Source organism: Siniperca chuatsi, linkage group LG16 (genome assembly GCF_020085105.1).
Source record: "Siniperca chuatsi isolate FFG_IHB_CAS linkage group LG16, ASM2008510v1, whole genome shotgun sequence".
NCBI classification, from domain to species: domain Eukaryota; kingdom Metazoa; phylum Chordata; class Actinopteri; order Centrarchiformes; family Sinipercidae; genus Siniperca; species Siniperca chuatsi.
Genome location: NC_058057.1, coordinates 28,372,042 through 28,395,459, shown reverse-complemented (window position 1 = coordinate 28,395,459; position 23,418 = coordinate 28,372,042). Strand labels below are relative to the sequence as shown.

Sequence of the window (23,418 nt, the reverse complement as noted above, 5' to 3'; positions counted from 1 at the left end):
GAGCAGCAGGACAACAAGCGCTGCGACACCCTCCTCTCTCTGAAGAGCCTCTCAGTGTGATGGCATGCCCAAAACACACACACACACACACACACACACACACACACACACACACACACACACACACGCAGAGTTAATTAAATGGCTGTGTTGCTGAGTGTCTCCTCCTGCAGAAAGCTCTGTCATTCACATTAACTTCGACTGACGTTTTAACTCAGAGAAACAACAGCGAGACGAGTCCGATACAAATGCTGCTAATTATTTAACTGAACACACACACACACACACACACACACACACACACACACACACACAGAGTCACATATCCTTGTATTTCTATCTTTGTGAGGACCGTCATTCCCTAGCCCCTTACTCTAGCCTTAACCATCACAACCAAATGCCTAACTCTACTAACTCTAACCCTTCAAACAGCCGTTTGAAGTTGTGAGCATCGGCCAAAATGTCCTCAGTTTCCAAAAATGTCCTCACTCTGTAGGTAAAAACGTGTTTCAGTCCTCACTATGTAGCAAAAGTACACACACACACACACACAGCTGTGAATCCTGATGAGGATTTCAGTGTTTGATGTGGTCAGATGGTTGTGTTTAAGTAGATATGATGTTCTCACCATTGAACATACAAAACAGCCCCCCCACCCCCAAACACACACACACACACACACTGTAACTGATGTTTTCATCCTGAAGTCCGATAATGCACTGACAGATGTTATAAATGAATTCTAAAAGCAGAATATAAGATTAAAATGACAGTTATTGAGATGTTTTATAATCATGCAGAGCGACAATAAAAAGAGACTGTTAATGGCAGTAAAAACACATCATACAGGACTCCACAATACTACATTGGCAGGTATATTAAAAACATACAGCACAGAGGCTCAAAATAAAAGCAATGAAATGGGGAATATTAATATTAATAGAGATATGGACCAAATAAGACAACATTGTGTTGAATTACTAGACACTGATTAAACATAAAAAACAAAAAAAATTAGACATAAAAAACACACAGAATATAAAATACATAAATCACTCTGGTGCAATAAAAGCATTCTTCAAAAACATAATCCAATTGGCTTCCGTTTCTAAAACATATTGCTGTTGTAAATTAATAGAATATAAATGTAATCTCTAGTTAACCCTCCTGGACATCCAGAGTTAATTTCAGCAGCTGTGATGCTGCTGTCTGCTGACACGGTCTGGAAATAACCTGCAGGTGACACACCGAGTTTATAATTCACTAATAATTAATCTAAAATGACTTCACTTTGTTATATTTTCTGTCTCTGCTATAATAAACAGAGAGTTTGAAAGAACCCATTATATCCAACATGTTCTCAGTGCTGCTGACTGCAGGTTCCCACGTAATAAAATAAACCTCAGTAAATATATGTTTCCCTGCCGTTTCCCCAGCAGCACTCATGATTAATGAGATAATTAGAGCTGAGGGAGGCAACGCAGCCAGTTCAGTTCTCACCTTCAGCAACATCAAACACACTTTAAAGAGTAATTAGTATTCGAAACTCTCATATCCAGAGAGGGAATTAGTGTGTTGATTAATGTGAGTGTCGAGTGAAATGAATAGATTGAGAAAATCAATTTTCTCTCTGCAGGATGAAAACAATCTCAGTAGAGTAAGATGTTAGTTATTTCTTCTGTTTCTGTGCTTGTTAGAGTTCGTATGAACAAAGCCCAGAGGACAGATGCACTCACTTCCTTCTGTTAGTCATCAGGACAAACCGCTGTACACCAATTAGAAATCAGATCTGCTGTTTCTGAAACATTCAGTCAAATTTATGACTAACAGGGAAATTAAAGCCCCAGTGAACCAATAAAACCAGTTAATGATAGTTTAGATCTTTTATTCTAATTCTAGTTCAGTTTGAGTGAATCTATAAAGCCAAAAGTATGCGGACAGCCCAGTCCACATTCTTTAGTATACTTATAGGCAACAGGCAGAGATACAGTCAGTAAACACAGTAAATAAGTTAAATAATGATAAATTAAAAACAAGGTAAATAAATAAATAGAAGTCTTCAGACAGACCAAAGTTCATGGTCAGATTCAGTGGTTTTATGGCAGTTTGTTTTCTTCATAAAGTTTAGGGATGTAAGGAAATAACATGATTCTTTACTAAAGGCAACAAAGGGTGAAAAAGTGATCTTGAATCTTGTGAATTTTAAAAAGTAGAATAATGGTATTTAGGATCCGTTCATGTCCTTTGTCTTTCAAGATGATACCAAAAATAACTTCCTCCTTTGTAAAGTCGGTCAAACCAGTAATAAGCATCATCTCGAAACGCTTTACTATGCTGTGGTGGAAAGAACATTTACTCAAGTACAGTTTTGAGGTACTTGTACTTTTACTTGAGTATTTTTTATTTCAAACTACTTTATACTTCTCCTCCACCACATTTCAGAGGGACATATTTGTACTTTTTACTCCACTACATTTATTTAACAACTGTAGCTATTTTATAAAAGCAACTATATAAGCTGTATAAGTTTCTTCATACACAAAATATGATCACCTTTTAAATTATGATGCATTTGTTTCCTGCTAAATTCTCCATCTTATCAAGTCATTTTAGTCTATAAATGAGTCCGAACAAGACGTGAAAAACATCCACCAGTTCTGTTTAAACCCAGCTCCTGGTTCAAGTTCAGGAAAGATGATGGTCTGCGTTAAATACTGAAAAACATAACTGACTTCTGTACGGTGCTAGAACGTTGCACTTCCTTCACTGGAAGAAACGCTACAGATTTCCTTCCTGCTGTATGTAGGAGACGGGTTTCTCTTTTCTTATCGTATGATTTACATTAAATGCCAAAGCAGGAAGCTGTCTGCCCTTCATGTAGGGAGGCAGCGTCCAGTCCGGGGTCCGGTATCATCAGTGCTGTGTCTGGTGACGGGGTTGCCTCCACACACTGTAGCATGTTGGGTAAAAGATAAATTACAGTGTCGAGTCTTATTACTATTAATTCTTAACTTTGTCATTTTTATAAACATTATATAGTATGTTTAAAGATCTTTGAATGTTATTCACACAACTAATCAAGCCAGACAATAGTTGCATTCATAGCAGATGGGCTGCGAGTTGGTGAAACAGGGTGAAGCTCCCCATTAAGAGACGCTGTGATCATTTACGCACGAGGCACAGCAAAGTTTGAAAGTTTCTTCCACTACAAACATAAAAAGACACAAATATCTCATATGTTTGCTGAAAACTTCAGCAAAGTTACACTTTGAAATGTTGCTTCTGCAGTTGCTCCACTTCCTGTGGAGTCAACGAGCAGAAATACGGACACTCTGCCATTACAACCCGCATTGTGTTTCGGAGGGTGGATTATCAGGATCATGCACCCTGCTGCCGCCTTGCGTCTACAGTTATCAGGTGCAGCCCACAGTTATTCCCCCCCTTTACCCGCCACGGCATTACTGCAGGAAGCGGCAGGAAGTGCGCCAAATCAAACAAGGAGCATCTGTATGGAGAAATTCTGGGAAGAGTGTGATATATTCCCTGTAAGTCATTTTAAAATCCTTCAACGTTAACGCTGACCTCTTCCCGTTACAACACTACTTCGCACGACTACCAGAGGTCACCAACAGTTAACTTGAGTCATTTTAAGTGTTGTACATTGTGCTTCTGGTGAAGCCAATATTCAGGATTCAGTCTCGGATTTTGTTACCGTTTGGCAAGCAGGGAACAGGGAAAGGACCCAGACGCAGACAGTACAGGCAGACTGGTGCAGTTCAATGATTTATTGTCGCTTACTGGCAGGTACAGGTAGGCAGACAGGTAACAGGAAGGCAGGCAGACACAGGTCCAAATGGCAGGAAACAAAAGCACACGCCAACATAGCAACTGGGACGAACTGACAAAAAACAAAGGAATCACACAGACAATATACACAGGTGAGGGAAGAGGTGACTAGTAACTAGAGGTGAAACTAATCAGAGCGGGGAAGACAATCAAAACTGGAGGGAAAAAACACAAAGGCAGGAAGTAAAGCGCAAAACAGGTGACTATTACAAAATAAAAGAGACTAAACTCAAGACCCGAAACCATGACAGATTTTCATCCCGGTGAAACAAAAGAAACAGAAAACTCAGGACAGTTTTGTGTTTACTGGATGAGTGCAGCTGATCAGAGGTCAGTTGTTTCTGTCTGCAGCTGCTGTGACGCCCCGACGTCACGACCACTGAATAGAAAGAGATTTACAAGACTGACGTGTAAAGAAAGAAACAGGCTGCTGGTCTGCAGTCAGATGTCGAGTGGATTCTGAAACTAAAGGATCATCCAGACTCTGAGACTCTGAGAGCTGTTTGGACGTCACAGGTTAGTTTTCTACATTTCTCTTTATTTCTCAAAGGTTTGCGTTCTGTGACTCGGAGGATGTTTCTAGTTTATTTGCATTCAGTTTATGAATGAGTCATGTGACTTGTGACCATAAATGACCATAAAAATAACGCATACAACATTAGAACCAACTGGAAAAACAGCTGTTAAATGCCTTTTTTCAGCGGTTGTCAGAGTTTATCTTTGAGAACAAACAGGAGCCTCATTAAACTCCTTAACAAGCGAGTTTAGTGCATCAGCCTGAGACTGGTGTGCTGAAACCCTTTAGACTGCAGTCATGATCCTGGTCTCTTCTGAAACGTACAGGCACAAACATGACACTGTTTGTTAAATGTTGCTGTTCTGTTATAAAAAGATCGACTGCAGTGACATCAGGTTTCAAAATGATTGACAGATAGAATCATGACGTTTTGTGCTGTCAAACAAACAATATGTATTTTAGTTTAAGTGAGAATTCGACTGGATGCGAACCCGGAGGAGTCTGTGTTTCTGGACTGTGCGATGACTTTGTGGACAGAAGTTCTGGTTGTTTGTTGTAAGTCTGGAGCTCGACACCAGAACACACTGGTTTTACTGGTCGTCTTTGTCTTGTAGTATCTATTAATGACGGGTTTCAGTGATTCTGACTGTAATTTATATTATTTAATACTTCAAAGTTCTGCTTTTAGTTAAGGATGACTGCTTTACCTCTTGGTAACTTTCTCTTTACCTGCTTCTCTCCTCAGTGGACGTCTCTTTAACATCAGCTGTCAGTTTGTCAGAGCAGAAATATTCAGAACAAAAATCATCTGAAGCAGATTTCTTTGAATTCCTCCTGACTTTGCTGTGAACTTTAACCGGCTGTTTGACCTCCTGCCAGCTGCTGTGCAGCAGAGGTCAAAGGTCAAACAAAGAAGCTGGAAAAGTCTGAGTGAAGTGTCTGTTTCTGATGGAGCTTCTGGCTTCACACTGAAACTGACCTCAGTACTGCCGGGTGCTGCCGGGTGCTGCCGGGTGCTGCGGGGTGCTGCGGGGTGCTACTGGGTGCTGCCGGGTGCTGCGGGGTGCTGCTGGGTGCTGCGGGGTGCTGCTGGGTGCTGCCCGCTCAGACGGGCTTCAGCAGATCTCACAGTCCAACACAAACCTCTGTGTATTTTCGGACGTGTACAAGTATTTCTGTCACTCTCCATGTGAACAGCTGAGAACACTGTGAAAGTCTTCAGCAGAGTCTGAACATGTTAACGTCTGTCGGGTCATGAAGTGGAGACGACACACAGACTCAGAGCTGTTGGAGGGAGATCAGGGAGGCAACAGGAGGAGGACAGAAGACTTTAACCCCGCCCTCTAGTGTTGGTGCAGCCTTCTGATTGGCTGTAAATGTGTGAAATTATCCGACATTCATGATCGCTGACTCGTGTGGACTGGAGGTCAGAGGTCAGATCCCCACAGACCGACTGGAAATCTGCGGACGGATTTTATGTCCTGCTGCTGCTGCCGTAGAGGAGTGTGTGTGTGTGTGTGTGTGTGTGTGTGTGATCAGACTGTGTCTTTGTGATGAAGAGGAGAAGCTTGTGTCGGATGATGGATGAAGTGAAAACTGAGCAGCTGCTGGATCATAAAGTTTGTTCACATAAAAACTTCTAGTCTCTTGTTACAAAAGCTGGATCTTTTTGGAGCTGCAGGAAACATTTTTCTGGATTTTGTCACTCTGTCAACGAATGTCTGTTTCACACAAAACTCACCAGTTTATTTACAGTTGGAAAATGTATCTGTGTGATCATTCGTGATAAAGTGATAAACTACACATTTAAAGATGGAGGACAAAATCCATAGCTCAGCTGAAGTTAATCAGAATCAGAATCAGAAACACTTTATTGATCCCTGAGGGGAAACTCTTTCGTTACAGCTGCTCACTGTCACATCAGTCACACAGGAAGAGAAGCACTGAGCAAAAAATATAAAACACTATAATACAGGTCAGATAAATTAAGTACAAAGTGGATATAAGTATAAAATTAAAATAAGTGTGAAGTACAAAGTGGATTTACCAGTTGATGATAAGTATGTACGGTATAATAATACAATGTAAATATAAGTAATAAGTAATAGTGCAATAATGAGTACTGTCAAGTTAAGTGCAACTTATTAAGATTATAATGCGACGGAGGATATTGCACAGCAGTAATAGAAGCATGAATAAATATCAATAAATTAAACTGAAAACAGAGTATATTGCACAATTATGTCAAGTATTGCAGAGATGTTAATGATCAATGTCCAGTTTAGTGACTTCGGGTCATACAGACTGACACTTAGAGGGAGGAGTTAAAGAGTCTGATGGCCACAGGCAGGAATGACTTCCTGTGGCGCTCTGTGGTGCATTGTGGGGGGATGAGTCTTCCGCTGAAGGTGCTCCTTTGTTTGACCAGCACGTCATGGAGCGGGTGGGAGACGCTGTCCAAGATGGCGTGTAGTTTACCCAGCATCCTCCTCTCTGACACCACCGCCAGAGAGTCCAGCTCCACCCCCACAATGTCACCGGCCTTACGGATCAGTTTATTGAGTCTGTTAGGGTCCGCTACCCTCAGCCTGCTGCCCCAGCATGCAACAGCAGACAGGACAGCACCGGCCACCACAGACTCATAAAACAGCTTCAGCATTGTCCGGCAGATGATGAAGGACCTCAGCCTCCTCAGAAACAGAGGCGGCTCTGGCCCTTCCTGTAAACAGCCTGAGTGTTCTTAGCCCAGTCCAGTTTATTGTCCATGTGGACTCCCAGGTACTTGTAATCCTCAACAATGTCCACACTGAACCCCTGGATGGAAACCGGGGTCACTGGTGCCTTGGCCCTTCGTAGATCCACAACCAGCTCCTTAGACTTTGTCGCATTGAGCTGCAGATGGTTCTGCTCACACCATGAGACAAAGTTACCCAAACCTAATGAGGTTTAACAGTCTGAGTTAGACACATTTTTTAGGAGAGGTGTGGACTCCACTGAATATATCACGTTGTTTTTATCTCTGTTTTTTTGGTATGGGTATTAAGTAGATTTCTATAAGACCACTGTTTGAACTGACAGTGTGTCGGTGTCTCTGCTGCTGAACCATCAGCTGAACCTGCAGCTCGGCTTCATAGAGACTTTCAGCTCGCTGTTCATCTGCTGCTGCTCTGGTTCGCTCTCAGCTCTCAGAGCGTCGCTTCCACAGAAGAAGAAGCTGTAAAAAGCCTCTGAACTCGAGCTGCTGAGCAGCAGACAGCAGCCAGACGCAGTCAGAGTCCAGCTGCTGAACGTAGCGGAGCATCTAGCTGCTGAACGTAGCGGAGCATCTAGCTGCTAAAGAGCCAGATGTTTCCCTCAGCAGCTGCTGGAGACCAAACACAGAGCTGACAGAGAGAAGACCGGACTGACGTCCATCAGGAGACACAGACACGCCTCCTGATGAAGCGTCATGTTGCTCTGTAGCTGCTGGAGGTGGAAAAAAGCAGCTGTTTGATCACAAGTTCAACTTCATATGTCAATTTTATGTTCACGACTTGTTTCTGCTGCAAACAGAAACATCAGCTTGTGTTAAATACAAATATTTAACAGGTTTGTGACTTTATACTGTGCTGCTATTCCTGCTGCAATTGTTATGTCTTGTATGTATATTGTTGCAGGTATTATTATTATTTTGTGTATGTTTTTATGATCCTCCCCCCAGGACCCGGCCTACGCCTCCTTCCTCTTCGATAAGCTGCAGCGGCTCCAGTGGCCGCGTCGTGGCCGCCATGCTTCAGTCGACGCCCGCTGTGACGTCTGCGGCGCCCCCTTCCACCAGCTGAGACGTCTCGCTCTGCGTCGTGCTCTGGGCATCAGCAGGGAGATGACGCCTCGCCCCGCCGGCCCCGGTGTACCACCCCACACCACCACCAGTCCGGCTTCAGAGAGCAGCTGGGGGGGCGACGAGCTGCCGGTGAAGCAGCAAAGATGGTCGTATGAGGAGCAGCATGGGGGCCGGGCTCCGTGGGGATGGGGCGGCGTTAAGAGCACCTACCTGGGTGGGGGTGGAGCCAAAGGGCTGGCCACAGTCACGCCCCTCCCCCTGAACGCACAACACTACCTGGAGGGAGTGTGGAGGGTCTCCTGCTGCAGACCGGAGCACCAACACACTACGGTAAGCAGGGAGGGACAAACTGCATGGAAAGAGATGAAAGGAAGTGGGGGTGTAGACAAATCTTAAATACATTATTCAGATATGAACAGGTAATCTGAACAGAACAGAAGCAAGTAAACCACAGGACACGGAGAGAGGTTAATAGTCATAATAACTGATATTGAATTAAACACTTCTGTCTGAGGCGGCACCACAGTCGGAAATAGAGGAGTGAATCAACGGACCTGAGACAGAACGTCTGAGGCTGAAGACCTGACTTCTATGTTCTTCTTCTTGTTATTCAACATTTATTTAACATTCATTAAATGTCTTGTCAATTAATAAATGTTCGATTAAGTTCTGTTCCAAAACTTCAAGCACTAACTCGTCACTTTCGTCTCCAGAGAAGTATTTTGTCAGATTTATGATCTCATGTAGCTGTTTTCTGCTCATGTTACATTTTAATCATCACAGGTGTTTGAGATGCACTCAGGCTTCTGCATTTTATCTTAATTTAATTAATTGTAATGTAATTTATTTGGGTCTAAGAACTTTTTATGAATGTAATGTGAACATAATCCCTGTAAATTATTTTCAGATTACATTAAAGTATAAAACCATGATCATAAATGAGGCTTAAGAACTGATCATTTTAATTAGAGGTATAATATATAGTCAGATAAATTCACATACAGACACACTTTCACTCTTACACCTACATATACACACATACATTTAAAAACTGCCCTCACTTCTAGTTCACTTTGGTTTTATTTCTGCCTCCATTTTGCTTCTTAACATTCAGATCAGAGTCAAACTCGTCTTCAGACATCAGACGACCTGAGGTGAATGTTTCTGTCAGTGTTCGGGGTCAACTCGTGTGCGTGTCAGCTCCCCTATAGATCCGCCCTCTCAGTCCTGATCGTAATGAGGCGCTAGGATCAATGAGATGTGATCACAGATGCGAATATGATCTGAGGTCAGTGCAGGGAGACGGAGGAGGTTATTGATCCGACACCTGCAGACGTCACAAAACACGAGGAGGATGTGATTGACTGAGGTGACGGGATTTTTCTCAACACCGCTGCTGATTACTGCCAGGAAATGATCCTGAACAGGTGAATGAAGGAAGGATGTCAACGTGTCACATTGTCATTCTACTCACGTCAAGCGTCCCGGCCTTAGTTTTCTGTGTTTTGGATTATTTCTCTGTTTTCTCTCGACCTCGCTGGATTTTGGATTTTTGGACTTTGCCTGTTCCCTGGATTGATGTTTGCCTAAGTTGGACTGTTTACCTGTTTTTGTGTGACTCTTGCCTGCCTGTATCAGTGCAAGCCTTTTTTTCCTTTCATTAAATTACTTATATTGCACCCACCCTGTCTGGTCTTCTGCATTTGGGTCTTACTCCTTCCTGCTTGATTCCCCGGCTTGACTATCATACAACAGAACGATCTGACCAAGAAACCTGGACCCAGCGGACATCCGTTTTCAACTGGAAGAAATGGAGGAGGTGAGATCCGCCATGACCAAGATTTCTGTTGATTCAAGCAGTCCAATGGACACAAAGGACAAGCTAAGAGCCGTAACCATGTTTGAAAAGACAATCAACTCGAAGCCCTGGTTTTTGGCTGCTCCTGGAGTGGCTGAATTATTAGCAGGAAATGACAAACTTAAAGGTCTTTTTGGATTCCACCAGTACCGCCTATGCTGGATTTAGCATGGAGCATGCTAACTTCCAGCCTGCACCTCAGCCTGATCCAGTCCTGAAGCCACCCTCTGGGAAGTCCCACTCTGGGAAGTCCCCCAGAAGGAAGCGTGGGTCCCGCCGATGTCATGCCTCTCCGCTGCCCAGCTCTTCATCCTAACCGCCGCCCAGTTCCACAAAGACCCAGCTGTTCAGTGTAACAGAGCCATCATCAGTCCTGCCTGGTCCCCAGTCTATGGTTCAGCCGACACCTGTCCCGGTTGGACCGCCTCAACCACCTCCTTTCTCTGCTGGATCGCAGCAAGCCGCTGTTCCTGAACCGCAGAAGTCTCCTGTTCCTGTGTTGCAGCAATTGGCTGAGTCTGACCTGTAGCCGTCCTCAGTTCCTGAGCTAGATAGCTGACAGCTCCTGATTGGACAGCACTATGGATGTTTCCTAGCAACAGATTTACACATGACTAAAGTCTTTACTAGCTGAGACATTTGTTTAGTTTTAATAGTGCAACCTGATTTAGTAAGTCACTAGTTAGAAGCTACTTAGTCGTTACTGAGAACTCAGGAAGGACTTTATGTTCAGACGGAAGGATGCAGGAAGAGCTGCTGGGACTCAGAGTCCTGGTTATTTATTTATTTCGTGCTTCAGAGATGCAGACGATCTGTCTTCTGTTGTTGCTCTGAGAATCCCAAATGACCATCATGACCTCCAGCAGTGTGTTACATAATTCATAAAGCTCAGTATGGATTCATCACCTCGGCCGTGTTTCTGACACCACCGACCCGTCCTTACACACCGACTGCCGTGACATCATTATAAATGGACCGTCAACCTCAAAAACCCCACTGAGTGCTAACAGGCAGACGTGTACATGGTTTGTTAGGGCAAATTATAAAACACATGAGAGAATATGTTCCTCATTCTTCTTTTGTGGATTTCACAGCTGAACTAGCTGTAACTGAAGCTACTGAGTTCACTGCAAAGCATTGTGGATAATATAGTTTTTTTTAGTAACACATCAACAGAAGTTTAAATAATAAGTTTCTTTATATCGCTATATATCAAACATGTAACTTGGCAGATTTGTTTAAAGAGTAAACACTAGCAAAAACACTTTTACCCTGAAGTCTGACTTGCAGGCAGTATTTCCTTCAGGATATGCACTGACTATAAAAACTCTGCCAGTCAAATCATTTTGGTTAAAAATACTTAGTGTTAGGACAGAGTTGGGTTCTTCAGATTTAGAAGTTGGGATCTGTGTGCAACTTAGAAGTGAAACATGTGACATGTAACTGAAAACAACCAGATCTAACATGTTAATCATTGAGCTGGTAGATGGATTTTGTTACCTTTGGCTATAGCCAGGCTAGCTGTTTCCCCCCTGTTTCCAGTCTTTATGCTAAGCAAAGCTAACCAGCTGCTAGCTGAGAGTGGTATCAATCTGAACATCTAACTCTGAGGATTTACCAAAACTATTCCTTTAACAGGATTTTGGATGAATCCTTCATGTTGTAAAAGAAGAATTTTGTGTAAATTCAGATTTTTCCAAGATGGCTTTATGGATTCTAGAGGCAGAAAATGTAAAATGTGTAAATATATTTAGTATCTGTAGCAGTATTCACATTTCTACAAGTGATGATAAAGTCTGAAACGTAGATTTCGGGGGACTGTTACAGCGCCCCCTGCAGTCCAGTCAGCACCATTATTTAGCCCCAAGTTACAAATGATCTGGACCTCGTTGTAACTTAGGCTCAACTAACTAACCATTTCCCAGAATTCAGTAGTTCCAGGTGAACTCAGACTCTGAGAGAAAATAAGATTATTTTCTTGCTTCCTGTGAGTCGCAGCTCTGCAGACATGTGGTTTTGGTGGAGCAGCTGTTAATGTGGGATGACGGCAGCAGCTCTCTCACGGCTGGTAAACCCTCCAACCGCTGCAGGAAGCCACGTCTTCATTATCCACCTCATTATTCCCCGTCTGCATGCGAAGAGAAACCACAACCACTTCATTCGCCTCTGATCCTCCACAGCGCTCCGACTCTCGAGAACCGAAATAGAAACCTGCGTGTGAGCCGGTGAAGGTTTCAGAGTTTCTGCTTCACAACAAACACATGACAGAGATTGTTCTGATACAAACCTCCACCAGGCCCGGACTGTCCGCCGGGAGCCGGGGAACCTAGAAAATAAAGCGCTGCACAGTCTTTTCTGTCAGGATGAAGCAGCTCCAGTTGCTACCGGAAGATTTACATTATAAAGATTTACTCCTGTAGCTTTAACTATGGAAGTGACACTGACTGACTCCTGACTTTGCTGTTTTTAATTTTGGATGTTTTTTGAAGCTGTTTTTTTTTTGTGTGTGTATAGTAATTAGAGCCAGACCAATATATCGGTCGATATTAGCTCATTGTAAATATATTGTATCAGCGTATGTTGGCCAATAAATTACCAGAAATGAAAGTACAGAAATGCCAAAGATTTGTTTTGAAACAGTGACACCATTCTATAGCTTTCCACCAGAGAGTAGTGAAATATCAAATATCAATATCGTTATCTGCCTCAAAAACCTTGTATCAGTCAGGCTATAGTAGTAATACAACTACAAGATATGTTACTGGTGTAAACAGAAAACAGAAAAGTGAATCAGACAATCTGACAGGTTTATCCAGATGATCTAAACCATTTTATTTGGAGGTCAAACTGAAAGTGAGCTCCTCTCTGTATATACATGTATATAGTGTATGTAGACAGTTACATACATATTTATAGTTTTCAGTCATTTTCCACGAGTAGTCTTTCCAAATGGTGAATATGTAATTTTAGATGCTGTGATCCTTATTGTGTGTTTGAGTCATTTCTTCCTTTGGAGAAGCTTTAGATGACCTGGAGGTTTTCAGCTCAGAGATGAAATGTATCTGCAGAGACCAGAAACTGAACCAGGACCAGGAACAGGTGGCACTAAGCTGATTATTCTGCCAGCAGCCAAGAGGGAGATGACACAACCTGCAGTTTGGCAAGATCCTAAAGAGCTGATTCACAACCTCCCAAACCGGCCAGCATTAACCACAGTAAACTAAAATGAATGAAAACAAATCAACCAAACTAAACCAAAATCATCTAAACTAAACCAAAACAGGATAAACTACACCAAACAGAACGATGTGAACCAATCCAACTAAAACTAAACTAAAACCAACAGTTTCAACCAAATTAAGCTAAATGAAATCAGACTAAATGCCCCATACCAGACATATAAACTATAAACTAAACCTGACCAGAAACATTAACCAAGCTAAACTAAACTAAACTCCAAGAACAACCACTATAACTAGTAACTCAACCAAACAAAGCAGCTGTTTATTGCTGCTGTCACAAACATTTTTCACGCTAAAGCAAAGTAACCAACCAAACTAAACTAACTAAACCAAAACAAACAATTTCCCTCCCTAAAGTAAAACCAACAGCATGAACCAAACCAAATGTGTCCATGTTCCATGTTGCTGGTTTTGTCCTGGCGGTCGACTCGTCCTGCCGGCAGCTCTCTGTGTAATCCTGTTAGCTGGCAGAGCGTGTCCCAGTCAAACAGCTGAATAATGGACTCCCCGTTTACCGCTTCCTGTTACCACGGTAATCCACCGTAACCAGGCTGCGGATCTCAGCCCAGAGATGAACTGAAAAAACAGAGAAACAGAAGAGGGAGGCTTGGAAACAGCTTGTCCTGACAGAACGAGGACAGACGCAGCAACAACCTCCGAAATCATGTGATTTATAACCTGATAGGTCACGAATACAGTCGTACACTTGTTTTCATATTTATGTGGATTGACGTTGCAATGCTCTAAAACTGATAGCCTCATTTTTTAGAATGAAACTTAACATAAAAACACAACAGCTTATAAGATATAATCCTGTAGGTGTTAGAAATTCACTGTCCGTTAATAAAATTCAGACTTTAAAACAGCCCAGCAGAACAGCACACCCTCTCTGCTCTCTGGTCATTAGCATTGCCCAGCAGGATTAGCCATTAGCTACAGTGAGCCGGAAAAAAGCCTTCAGTTCTTGACTAAGCAGCCATATTGTGATTGAGCAGAAAGGGACGTTTGGATGCCAGCGAGCAGGCTAATGACCAGAACTAATTAGTTAATGACCTCCTCATCCAGAGCTTCCTCCTCCTGCAGCTAATGGAGCGTCAAGCTAACGAGTTACCAGCAGGGGCGGCCATGTTTTCCTGCTGCAGCTTCTCCTCTGGGATCTGTCCGGCCTCGTCCCTTAGAGGACGTTCAAAATTTCAAATGCAGTTTTCATTTTCAAATTGTTAGAAAATTGCATTTTCAATTTCATTTCGACTTAAATGTTGCTCACAGAAATGGAAAATCAAGTTACATTGTTTTTGTTGCATTTTCATTTTCAAATCTGAATGAACTGTACAGCGGGGTACGACACTGACCATTAAATGTCAAACAGCTTTTCCATTTTCATTTTAATATGATCATAGAACGCCCATACGAGTATGTGAAAATGAAAATTGTATTATTACATTTTCATTTTTACTCAAATAAAAAATACACATGTGGAAAATTATAACGCTGCTGTGGAATTACGTTTTCATTTTCAAGTTATCATTTGAATATAGTCCCGTTTAGGCTTCCATAGACTTAAACTCCCGTGTCTCGTCTGTCAGGGTTTGACTTCAGATGTGGTTTATGTGACCACGAAGACTTCGAGTCAGGACGTCAAACCAGCAGCTCACAGCATCGCCACCCAAACCAGCCAACCGCCGTCTGCTGCAGCCGCCTTCTTCATCAGGTCAGTGAACGCAACACTCCTGAATCCTTTAACCAAGGTCTTTTATCCTAAAAATAATAATAAACTCCACTTTTATAGCACCTTTCAAAACCACTGCTTTACAAAGGAAAAACAAAATGAAAACAAATCTGCACCACCGTTAAACAAAACCCAGCAGGAAACAAGTAAAACAGTAAAATAAACAAATGAAAGACATAAAACATACTGGAAGTGGAAAAAGTACGAATGACGGCGAACTTATAAAGGTATTTAGTACATTTCAAAATATATCCACACCTTAAAAAGGTCGAGAACTTTCAACAGCGTCTCATGGTCTTCTTCCCTGGAGTAGAGCTGGCTCACAGAAACATCGTAACTGTCATCTTTATTTTAAATTAAAGTTTCTAAAGATCCCAAACCTGTCAGGCTGCATTTCAGGGGAAATGTGTCTAAAGTGATGCAGCAGACATTAAGAATATTTCCACTCCTGTTATTTGAATATTTCAAGCATCATATTCCTTTTCTACTTTAGAGTTTTTTAAGGGGAAACGTTTGTTTTAAAAGGTTGAAAGTTTATATAAAAGGTTCTTTTACTGTGAGAACACTTGTTTCTACTTTCAGCAAAAACCTTTAAAAAGAGAACATTTCCTGCAGTGAAACAGGCTGAAACTGATGAATTAATATTGATGATCAATAAGATGTTTCATATAATTTCATCCCATCCTTCCTGATCCAGATTTGGTTGTGAGAACAACGAAAAGTAAAATGGAGACTCTTCCCTCTGTACTGAATCTAACTGGCAGATTTACTATTTTTATCCGGTTGGAGCAGTCGGAGCTGTCAGAGATCAGCCGAGCAGCGAGTCTTCGGGGTTCAGGAGGGTTTGAGTGTGACGACGGTTTATCGGTGCTGAATAAGTGATGGTGTCACAGGCTGAACTGAGGCAGCGTGTTGTCAGTCTGATAAACAAATGATCCACAAAAGATTTCTGTTCAGCTGTGAGACAGAATGAAAGCAGCACGCAGGTCAAATGAAACAGCCTGTCGGACATTTTATGGTCTTAGAGCTCGCTGAACCGAGACGCTCAGAACTACGCTGACAGAAGTTCAGCTGAGAGCAGAAACCAGTCGCTCTGTTTCCATCACAGTTTGTAAAGTTCACAGACCGCCATATTGTCTTCCTGCGCGGCTCTCTGTACAATGACACAGCAAAAAAACAATAATAAAAAAGTGCAGTGATTCGACTCGGAGGCTTCTCGACTGATGAGTCGAATCATCAGTGTTTATCTGGGGGGGTGGGGGGGCACAGAGATATAAATCCCGTCTGAATTCTGCTTTTAAGAATCATAAAGGTGTAAGTTGTCCCGCCCCAACAGGTGCAACAACACCAGCAGTCTGTATACAGACCAGAGGAGGGTCTGAACAGGTGAGACAAGCGACAGAGCACCTGCGGGTGGCACATGGCGCTGCAGTAGCTTTAAATACCTGCATATGAACTAAGCACAGTGTATAAATTCATCTCTGACATAAAGCAGCAGAGTTTCAGTAAATGACACCTTTATCAGTAAAGTGTTTTTTCGACTCCAGCAGCTCCGTCCTGTTCAAACACCTGAGCTCGGCTGAGCCCTTCAGACGAGTCTCAGGGTCTGTATTACCCAGCATGCACTTCAAAGACTTCCCAGCATGCATCTGTCAGAGGATGGTGAGGGCGGAGGGGAGCCAGCAGAGAGTCACTCTGCTTTTATCTGAAGATCTTTGAAGGTTCGATTAGCCTGCAGCTCCATGCAGAGCACACACACACACACACACTTTGATTCACAGTAGACTTCCTCCATGAATGCATCCTGATTTAGCCTGTTTTTAGTCTATATGATTGTGTTGTGCAGCAGCGTGAGGTCACAGCGGGCAGTGTGAGGTCACAGCGGGCAGCAGCAGTGTGAGGTCACAGCGTGCAGTGTGAGGTCACAGCGGGCAGCAGCATGAGGTCACAGCGGGCAGCAGCATGAGGTCACAGCGGGCAGTGTGAGGTCACAGCGTGCAGCAGCAGCGTGAGGTCACAGTGTGCAGCGTGAGGTCACAGTGTGCAGCGTGAGGTCACAGCGGGCAGCAGCATGAGGTCACAGCGGGCAGCAGCATGAGGTCACAGCGGGCAGTGTGAGGTCACAGCGGGCAGCAGCAGTGTGAGGTCACAGCGTGCAGTGTGAGGTCACAGCGGGCAGCAGCATGAGGTCACAGCGGGCAGCAGCATGAGGTCACAGTGTGCAGCGTGAGGTCACAGTGTGCAGCGTGAGGTCACGGCGTGCAGCAGTGTGAGGTCACGGCGTGCAGCAGTGTGAGGTCACAGCGTGCAGCAGTGTGAGGTCTCAGCGTGAGGTCTCAGCGTGCAGTGTGAGGTCACAGTGTGCAGCGTGAGGTCACAGTGTGCAGCGTGAGGTCACGGCGTGCAGCAGTGTGAGGTCACAGCGTGCAGCAGTGTGAGGTCACAGCGTGCAGCAGCGTGAGGTCACAGCGTGCAGCAGCGTGAGGTCACAGCATGCAGCAGTGTGAGGTCACAGCGTGCAGTGTGAGGTCACAGCGTGCAGCAGCAGTGTGAGGTCTCAGCGTGCAGTGTGAGGTCACAGCGTGCAGCAGTGTGAGGTCTCAGCGTGCAGCAGTGTGAGGTCACAGCGTGCAGCAGTGACCTCAGAGAGAGACACACAGAGAGAAGCAGGGGAACAATAACTGGAAACACTAGCGGTCGTGACGATTCAGAAGATGCTTCTGTGGGTTTGTTTGCACAAACAGGACTTTGTTAAGATGGAGGTGGACACAGCAGATACTTGACCTTCCTTTTGCTCCATCACCTGCTGACGTGACCCTTCCAGGCTCCTGTAGCTGAAATTAGGACGATCGCACTGCTGCTTAAACTTAGTCAAACGGGATTAGTCTCTTTTGTTCATCGTCTGTTGTTCCGCTGAACCTCGACAGGCTGCAGGACGGCCGATCTGACAAAATGAAGATTTTACTACAAATGTCCCGCTGACTCATGCAGCCTGGAACAGTCTCAGCATTTTCACGCCATGATAACACTGATCAACATAAACTAAATCAATCTAAACAATTATCAGCAGGAATATAAAGCAGCAGGATGCTTCTTTCAAATAAGACAGAAACATTATAATCCACTGACGTACTGTAGGGGAAATGAAGAATGTAAAAGTAAAAAGATAAATCTGAAACTGTTGAATATGGAAAGAAGCCAGACAGAAACACGAGATTTCAGGCGTTCTGCCAACAAACAGTAAGAAGTCGACAGTTGGAGCTTCAACAGGGGCCGACCGCATTAACAGAGAAATATGAAAACGCGACCAGACGCCTGGGGGTTATTACAGTACGGCCGCCAGTGACGTTTTCACTCCATCTGTTTGAGAAATCCCACAACCCCCTCTGAAAACATGCAACAGTAACAGTTTATAATGCTCTCTCTGCGGCTGGTATCAGGAACGTCGCAGCTAACTAAAGGCTGAATGAAGAGACAAGTTTTCAGCTGGCTTTTTAACAAATATTTAGCGAGCTGCTTCCCTGATAACAGGTAGTGATGCTCCATAGCTTTGGGGTGTAATTGACACTAACAATAATAATAACTTTATTTGTATCGCATGTCTCATGCAAAGATGCAGGCCAAAGTGCTTCACAAGACGTATCAATAATAATCAACAAAGGCAAAGAAAGAAAATAAATGACAGTTTGATAAATGATACCAGCAGTGTCAAACCAAATTAAAGCCAAGTTAAAAGGTGGGTCTTTAATTTATTTTAAAAATCCCAACAGAGTTTGCTGTCCTGATGTCAGGGGAGGGAGGTCCACAGTTTAGAAAAACAGAAAGCAGCCTCACCACATTTTTTGTGGGACGCTTTGGGAACGTCTGAAAGAAAGGCGGTGGACGATCTGAGAGTTCTCGTTGGGACATACAATGAGAGGCAGTGGCTGTATGAGGGTGTTAGATTAAGTACGGCTTTGTAGGTAAGTTCTAAAAAAGATACAGGTAGCCGGTGCAGTGATGCAAGCAGAGGGGTCATGTGAGTATATATAGTAAATATATATACACACATATATAAAGTAGCAGAAAATGGCAAGACTCAAGTACAGTGTTTGAGTAAATGTACTTGTAAATGTACCACTGCCAATCTCCCACTCAACTGTCAGCACTCGAGTTGCATTGTAAGAAGTGAAATGATAAATAGTGTAGTACTCTTTTAAAATGTATGCCCCCCCCCCATCCAGCCCAGACATGGAGCCTGACTGGGGGGTCGATCTCTTCAGCACCAGCTCCTGACGGATCCCTGCGTCAAAACATCCGCTCGCCCTCCGACTGCACAGCAGGCACTAAAATTAATTTAAAATGAAGCAACGTGAAAACAGCTGTCAGCTCGTCGGGGGTTCAGAGGTTACTGGGGTGTTGGATGGTGTCGGCTGGTCCGGGAGGTTTGTCGGAAGTCTCACCACGTCTCTGAGTGGAAGCTGCTGGGCTTCGGTTGTAATTATCGGTGACAACCCCCCACGGTGGCAGTCAGTCAGACCCCCTCCACCTGATAAGGTATGCATTAGCTGCTGCATGCTGTTCATGCTACAGAGAGCACAGAGGACGGAGAGGAGGGTGGAGGCCTCCTGATGCAGAGACGGAGAGCGCTCTGTCTGAGACCATGAAAACATTAAAGTTGAATGTCTTTGCACATGAAACAGAGACTCAGCCGAGCTCAGCCCACATCCAGCGTCAGGCTCCATCAAAACCAGGGACACGAAGGAGGAAACAGAAGGAGAAGAAGAGGTCGGAGGATGGAGTGAGACCTCGCCGTGGAGGTCTGGAGGTGGTGTTGTGTCAGAGTTCAGAGACGCTGTGTGTTAATCAGCTGGTGAAGATGTGAGAACCAGGTGAAACACAGCAGCATGTGAAGCAATGTGAGTCTGACAGGTGTTACAGGAGCCTGTCAGATCAGACTGAGGGCTGCGTGGGTTCTGGTGCAAAGGTTCATTTAATGAGGCAGCACAGGCAGTTGTTGGCGTTTCACCTTCGCCAGAGATTCTTCCTGTTTTGTGTCATTGTTGCCGTACTTTGCTGTGATTGGCTCGGCTGTTTGGATGGTAGCGTTTTTATTAAGCGGCATTTTGAGCTCGTTGTTGCTCCGGTGATTAAAACAAGACTCTGAAGATTTCTGAACATTAAATCCAGCTTCCCACTGAGGAGGGTTGAGTTCCCCAAAGTGGATTTCTGGCTTTCGGCCCGAGTTTTTGTATCGACTTCCTGGACTGAAGAGCTTCTCTCCTGAATCTGTGAGACCAAACAGATTCCCTGTATCCCCGTCTGTGGTTTCCTGCGTCTCAGTGTTCTCCACAGCTGCAGCAATGCACCAAAATATGACCTGGAAATGGCTTCGAACAGCAAGGAGGCTTATTAACTTTGCAGGGTCTGATGTCAGTGAAAAACAAGTCAGAACTGCGGCTGACTTTGAGAAGTTACAGGACGGTAAAGCAGAGAATCCCTCTGGTTTCAAAGAATGTTGTTCCTTAATTTAGTCATTTGTGACTTGGATCATTAAATCTGTCCCACAGATGGACAGTGTTCAGCTCTGTCGTCCCTCCGTCTCCTCGCTGCACTGAATCCGGTTTGACGTGGACACACCTCACGTTTGTGCTGTTGAACACGATGACGAGACAGACGAGTCTGACTCAACAGTTTACAGTAACACATACTACCCAAAAGAAGTTCATCAAGTACTGCTCATGTTAGCAATTTAGGAGAATTCATTATAATTTAAAGGCACAAATCATTAATTTTAGGAAATGATTTAGCAAAGCTTAGATATTAGTGTGATTACCATAAACAGTATTTGCTCTGCAACATACCCTCACAGGGTTTGACTGGGACTGTATGGAAGAAAATTAGCTCGTATGTGTCTGTTTGGATTTGAAAGTTCGGTTCGGCTGAACTCTCTGGCTGTGACGCTGCAGCAGCGAGTAGAAGATTTAAGAAAGCTCAGGACGAGGACGAGGACTCGGACGAGGACTCAAAGTTTATTTCGCACACAGACAGCAGAGCGTGGACTGACCTCTCACAGCGGCGTTGTCTGGTTTGGCAGGCAGACGGTACACAGGTGAGTCAAAGACACGAGGAAACGCCAGGACGAAGACTTGGCCGTGTGTCTGCACCACTTAGGTGGACTGACGATCCGGAGAGGAGTGCCGGGGCTGGGTGACTGGATGGATCGCAGCTGTGCAGGAGGCCTGGCGGCAAGGCTTGATTGGTAGTTGGTTGCAGGTGTGTAGAAGAGGGAATGAAGGCCACGCCTAGACCAGATCACACACACCGACACAGGCAGAAGCCAACAGGGGACAAACACCGGGGGAGGGGGGAGCAGCAGAGCCGGATCATGACAGGAAGCAGAACCCTGTAGCTCCAGTTTGAGCCTCTGGCCCAGAGCTGCTGGTAACGATGATAACAATAAACTTCATTTTTATAGCATTACTCTGCAAACACTGCAAACTGCTTTCAGACGCTCCCAGCTGTCTGGTTTTAGTATTACATCGTGTATAATGTTAAACGTCGCTTCGAAGAGGATTAAACATTCTGACAATGACATGCAAATCAGTTTAATTTGAGCCGTTCAGGGTCCGAGGCTGGAAACCAGAAGCGCTCCGGACAGACGTCTTCTGTTCAGAGCCGCTGCTGAAATAAAACATCCGGGTTTCTGTCTGCGCAGGACGCTCGACTCTCGGAGGCTTTTTCTGGATGTGGGTCACATTAGTCCTCAGCTGTCCCGGGCGCCGGCTGACCTCCGCTCACTGCGCTGATGTATTAACACGGTGCTCTCGGGGTCGAGGGTTCGATTCCCAGCAGAGCTCCTCCAGCAGAAACAGGAACATCCGTCTCATTCTCTGCTCTGTTGGACTGCGTGAAAGGAGACTTTAATGTTTTTACAGCAGAAGGAAAAGCGGTCGTCAATGTAACGATGCAGCGTTTGTCAGGCGAACAGGCTGAAGAGACAAATCAGAGAGGACATCACGAGACAACATAACCAACACCAGCTTAATATGTGCAGAGAAAACACACGTCCTACAGAAAGAACTGTAGCCCATAAAGGACATGAAACACACAGGTCTTTAAACAGTTTTTGCAATATATTTCTATATCTTCTTTTTTTTAAAGAAAAATGTGCACATGGTGCAGAATATGAAGGCGAAGAAACAAATCGGTATTTGTTGGAGGTCTTGGCACCAGGACGAGACGAATCATCAGAGACAACAATTACAACAAATAAAAAAAGTCCCTGTTTGATCGTTTGTCTTTCTTTTGTTTAAATACAAAAATGTTGCAAGAAGTGTAAGAAATAATGTGAACCCCTGTGCAGCAATACTGACAACAAGTATTTGGAGTACTGACTCTACACACTGTGTGTGTGATTTGTGCGTCTTTGTCATTTTGAGTTTTTATTGTTTCACTGTCTGGAATTCAAAGCTCCCTTTCTGTTTCTTACTGATCTCTGCAGATTCCACACAGCTCAAACAACCTGCTGAAGGCAGCCACTTCGGAAAACGTCCATCTGAAAGCGTTGTTAGTCCAGTCAGGCAGTCTAGGTTCGTGTGTTTTCAGATATTCTGCCTCCACCTCAGTCCGATGGAGGTGAACGGAGTTCAGTTTGAAGAATGACACCTGTTCTTTAAACCTCCTTCGTTACAAATTAGCGTTAAAAAGTCCCACAAACCTCTAATCCGTGCAGCGTCGCCGATCGCTCTCTGCCCGTCTCTGTCAGCCGGCAGCAGCCGAAGGCGGAGGACAGAGAGTCTAAGTTTAGACGTGCAGACAGTCGGTTGTGTTGCAGGATTATCAGCAGAAGGATGAAGCCCGATGGTGCAGAGGTGGAGCTGCTGACTGTCCTTTAATTTGTACGTTCAGACCATGTGGACAATGTGATTAATATTCTATCAAACCGCAACTCAGTGTGGAGCTTTTAATCCCAGTCCAGCCTGCGTCCCCCCTCCGGTCTGCTGGCCTCTGCCTCCGTCAGTCTCTGAATGTGTTTAATGTGAACTTTCACTTATTTATTATTATTTCAAACATTTACAGAACTCACCTTCTGTCCAATCAGAGTGTCAGCGTCCACGATGTGACCTATCAGCTCTGCCGTTACTTTAGCAAACACACAAATAGTCCACAAGAGTAAAAGTGAGTAAAAGCGCACGACAGTTAATTACACAGTAAATGAACAGCCGAACTGCTGTGTTAGCAACACATTAGCATCAGGCAGCTAGCGCAGTGGCTAGCTTGGTTAACACTAAAGTGAGAAATGCAGCACACAGACGTCACATTATGACTCTCTTCTTATAGTATCATACTGCTGTAAAGTAATGACTTTATCTTTCTAGTTATATAACATTTTGTCCCATAAAATTACAAATTATAATATGA

The 23,418-nt window shown here is 44.1% G+C and overlaps 1 protein-coding gene across 2 annotated transcripts in view; it reads left to right on the top strand.

The window, feature by feature from the left end:
• The window catches only part of kif26aa (kinesin family member 26Aa), a 70,348-nt gene that overhangs the window by 11,905 nt on the left and 35,025 nt on the right, over positions 1-23,418 (top strand). Inside the window, exons 1-3 of one of the 2 annotated variants that reach the window (XM_044168123.1) lie at positions 3,876-4,362; positions 8,064-8,516; positions 14,873-14,997. In XM_044168123.1, coding sequence (XP_044024058.1) covers positions 8,226-8,516; positions 14,873-14,997 — 416 coding nt within the window. In that variant the 5' untranslated portion in view covers positions 3,876-4,362; positions 8,064-8,225. Of the gene's footprint in view, positions 1-3,875; positions 4,363-8,063; positions 8,517-14,872; positions 14,998-23,418 lie in introns of those variants that run through there. The other variant, XM_044168124.1, reaches the window with a different exon arrangement.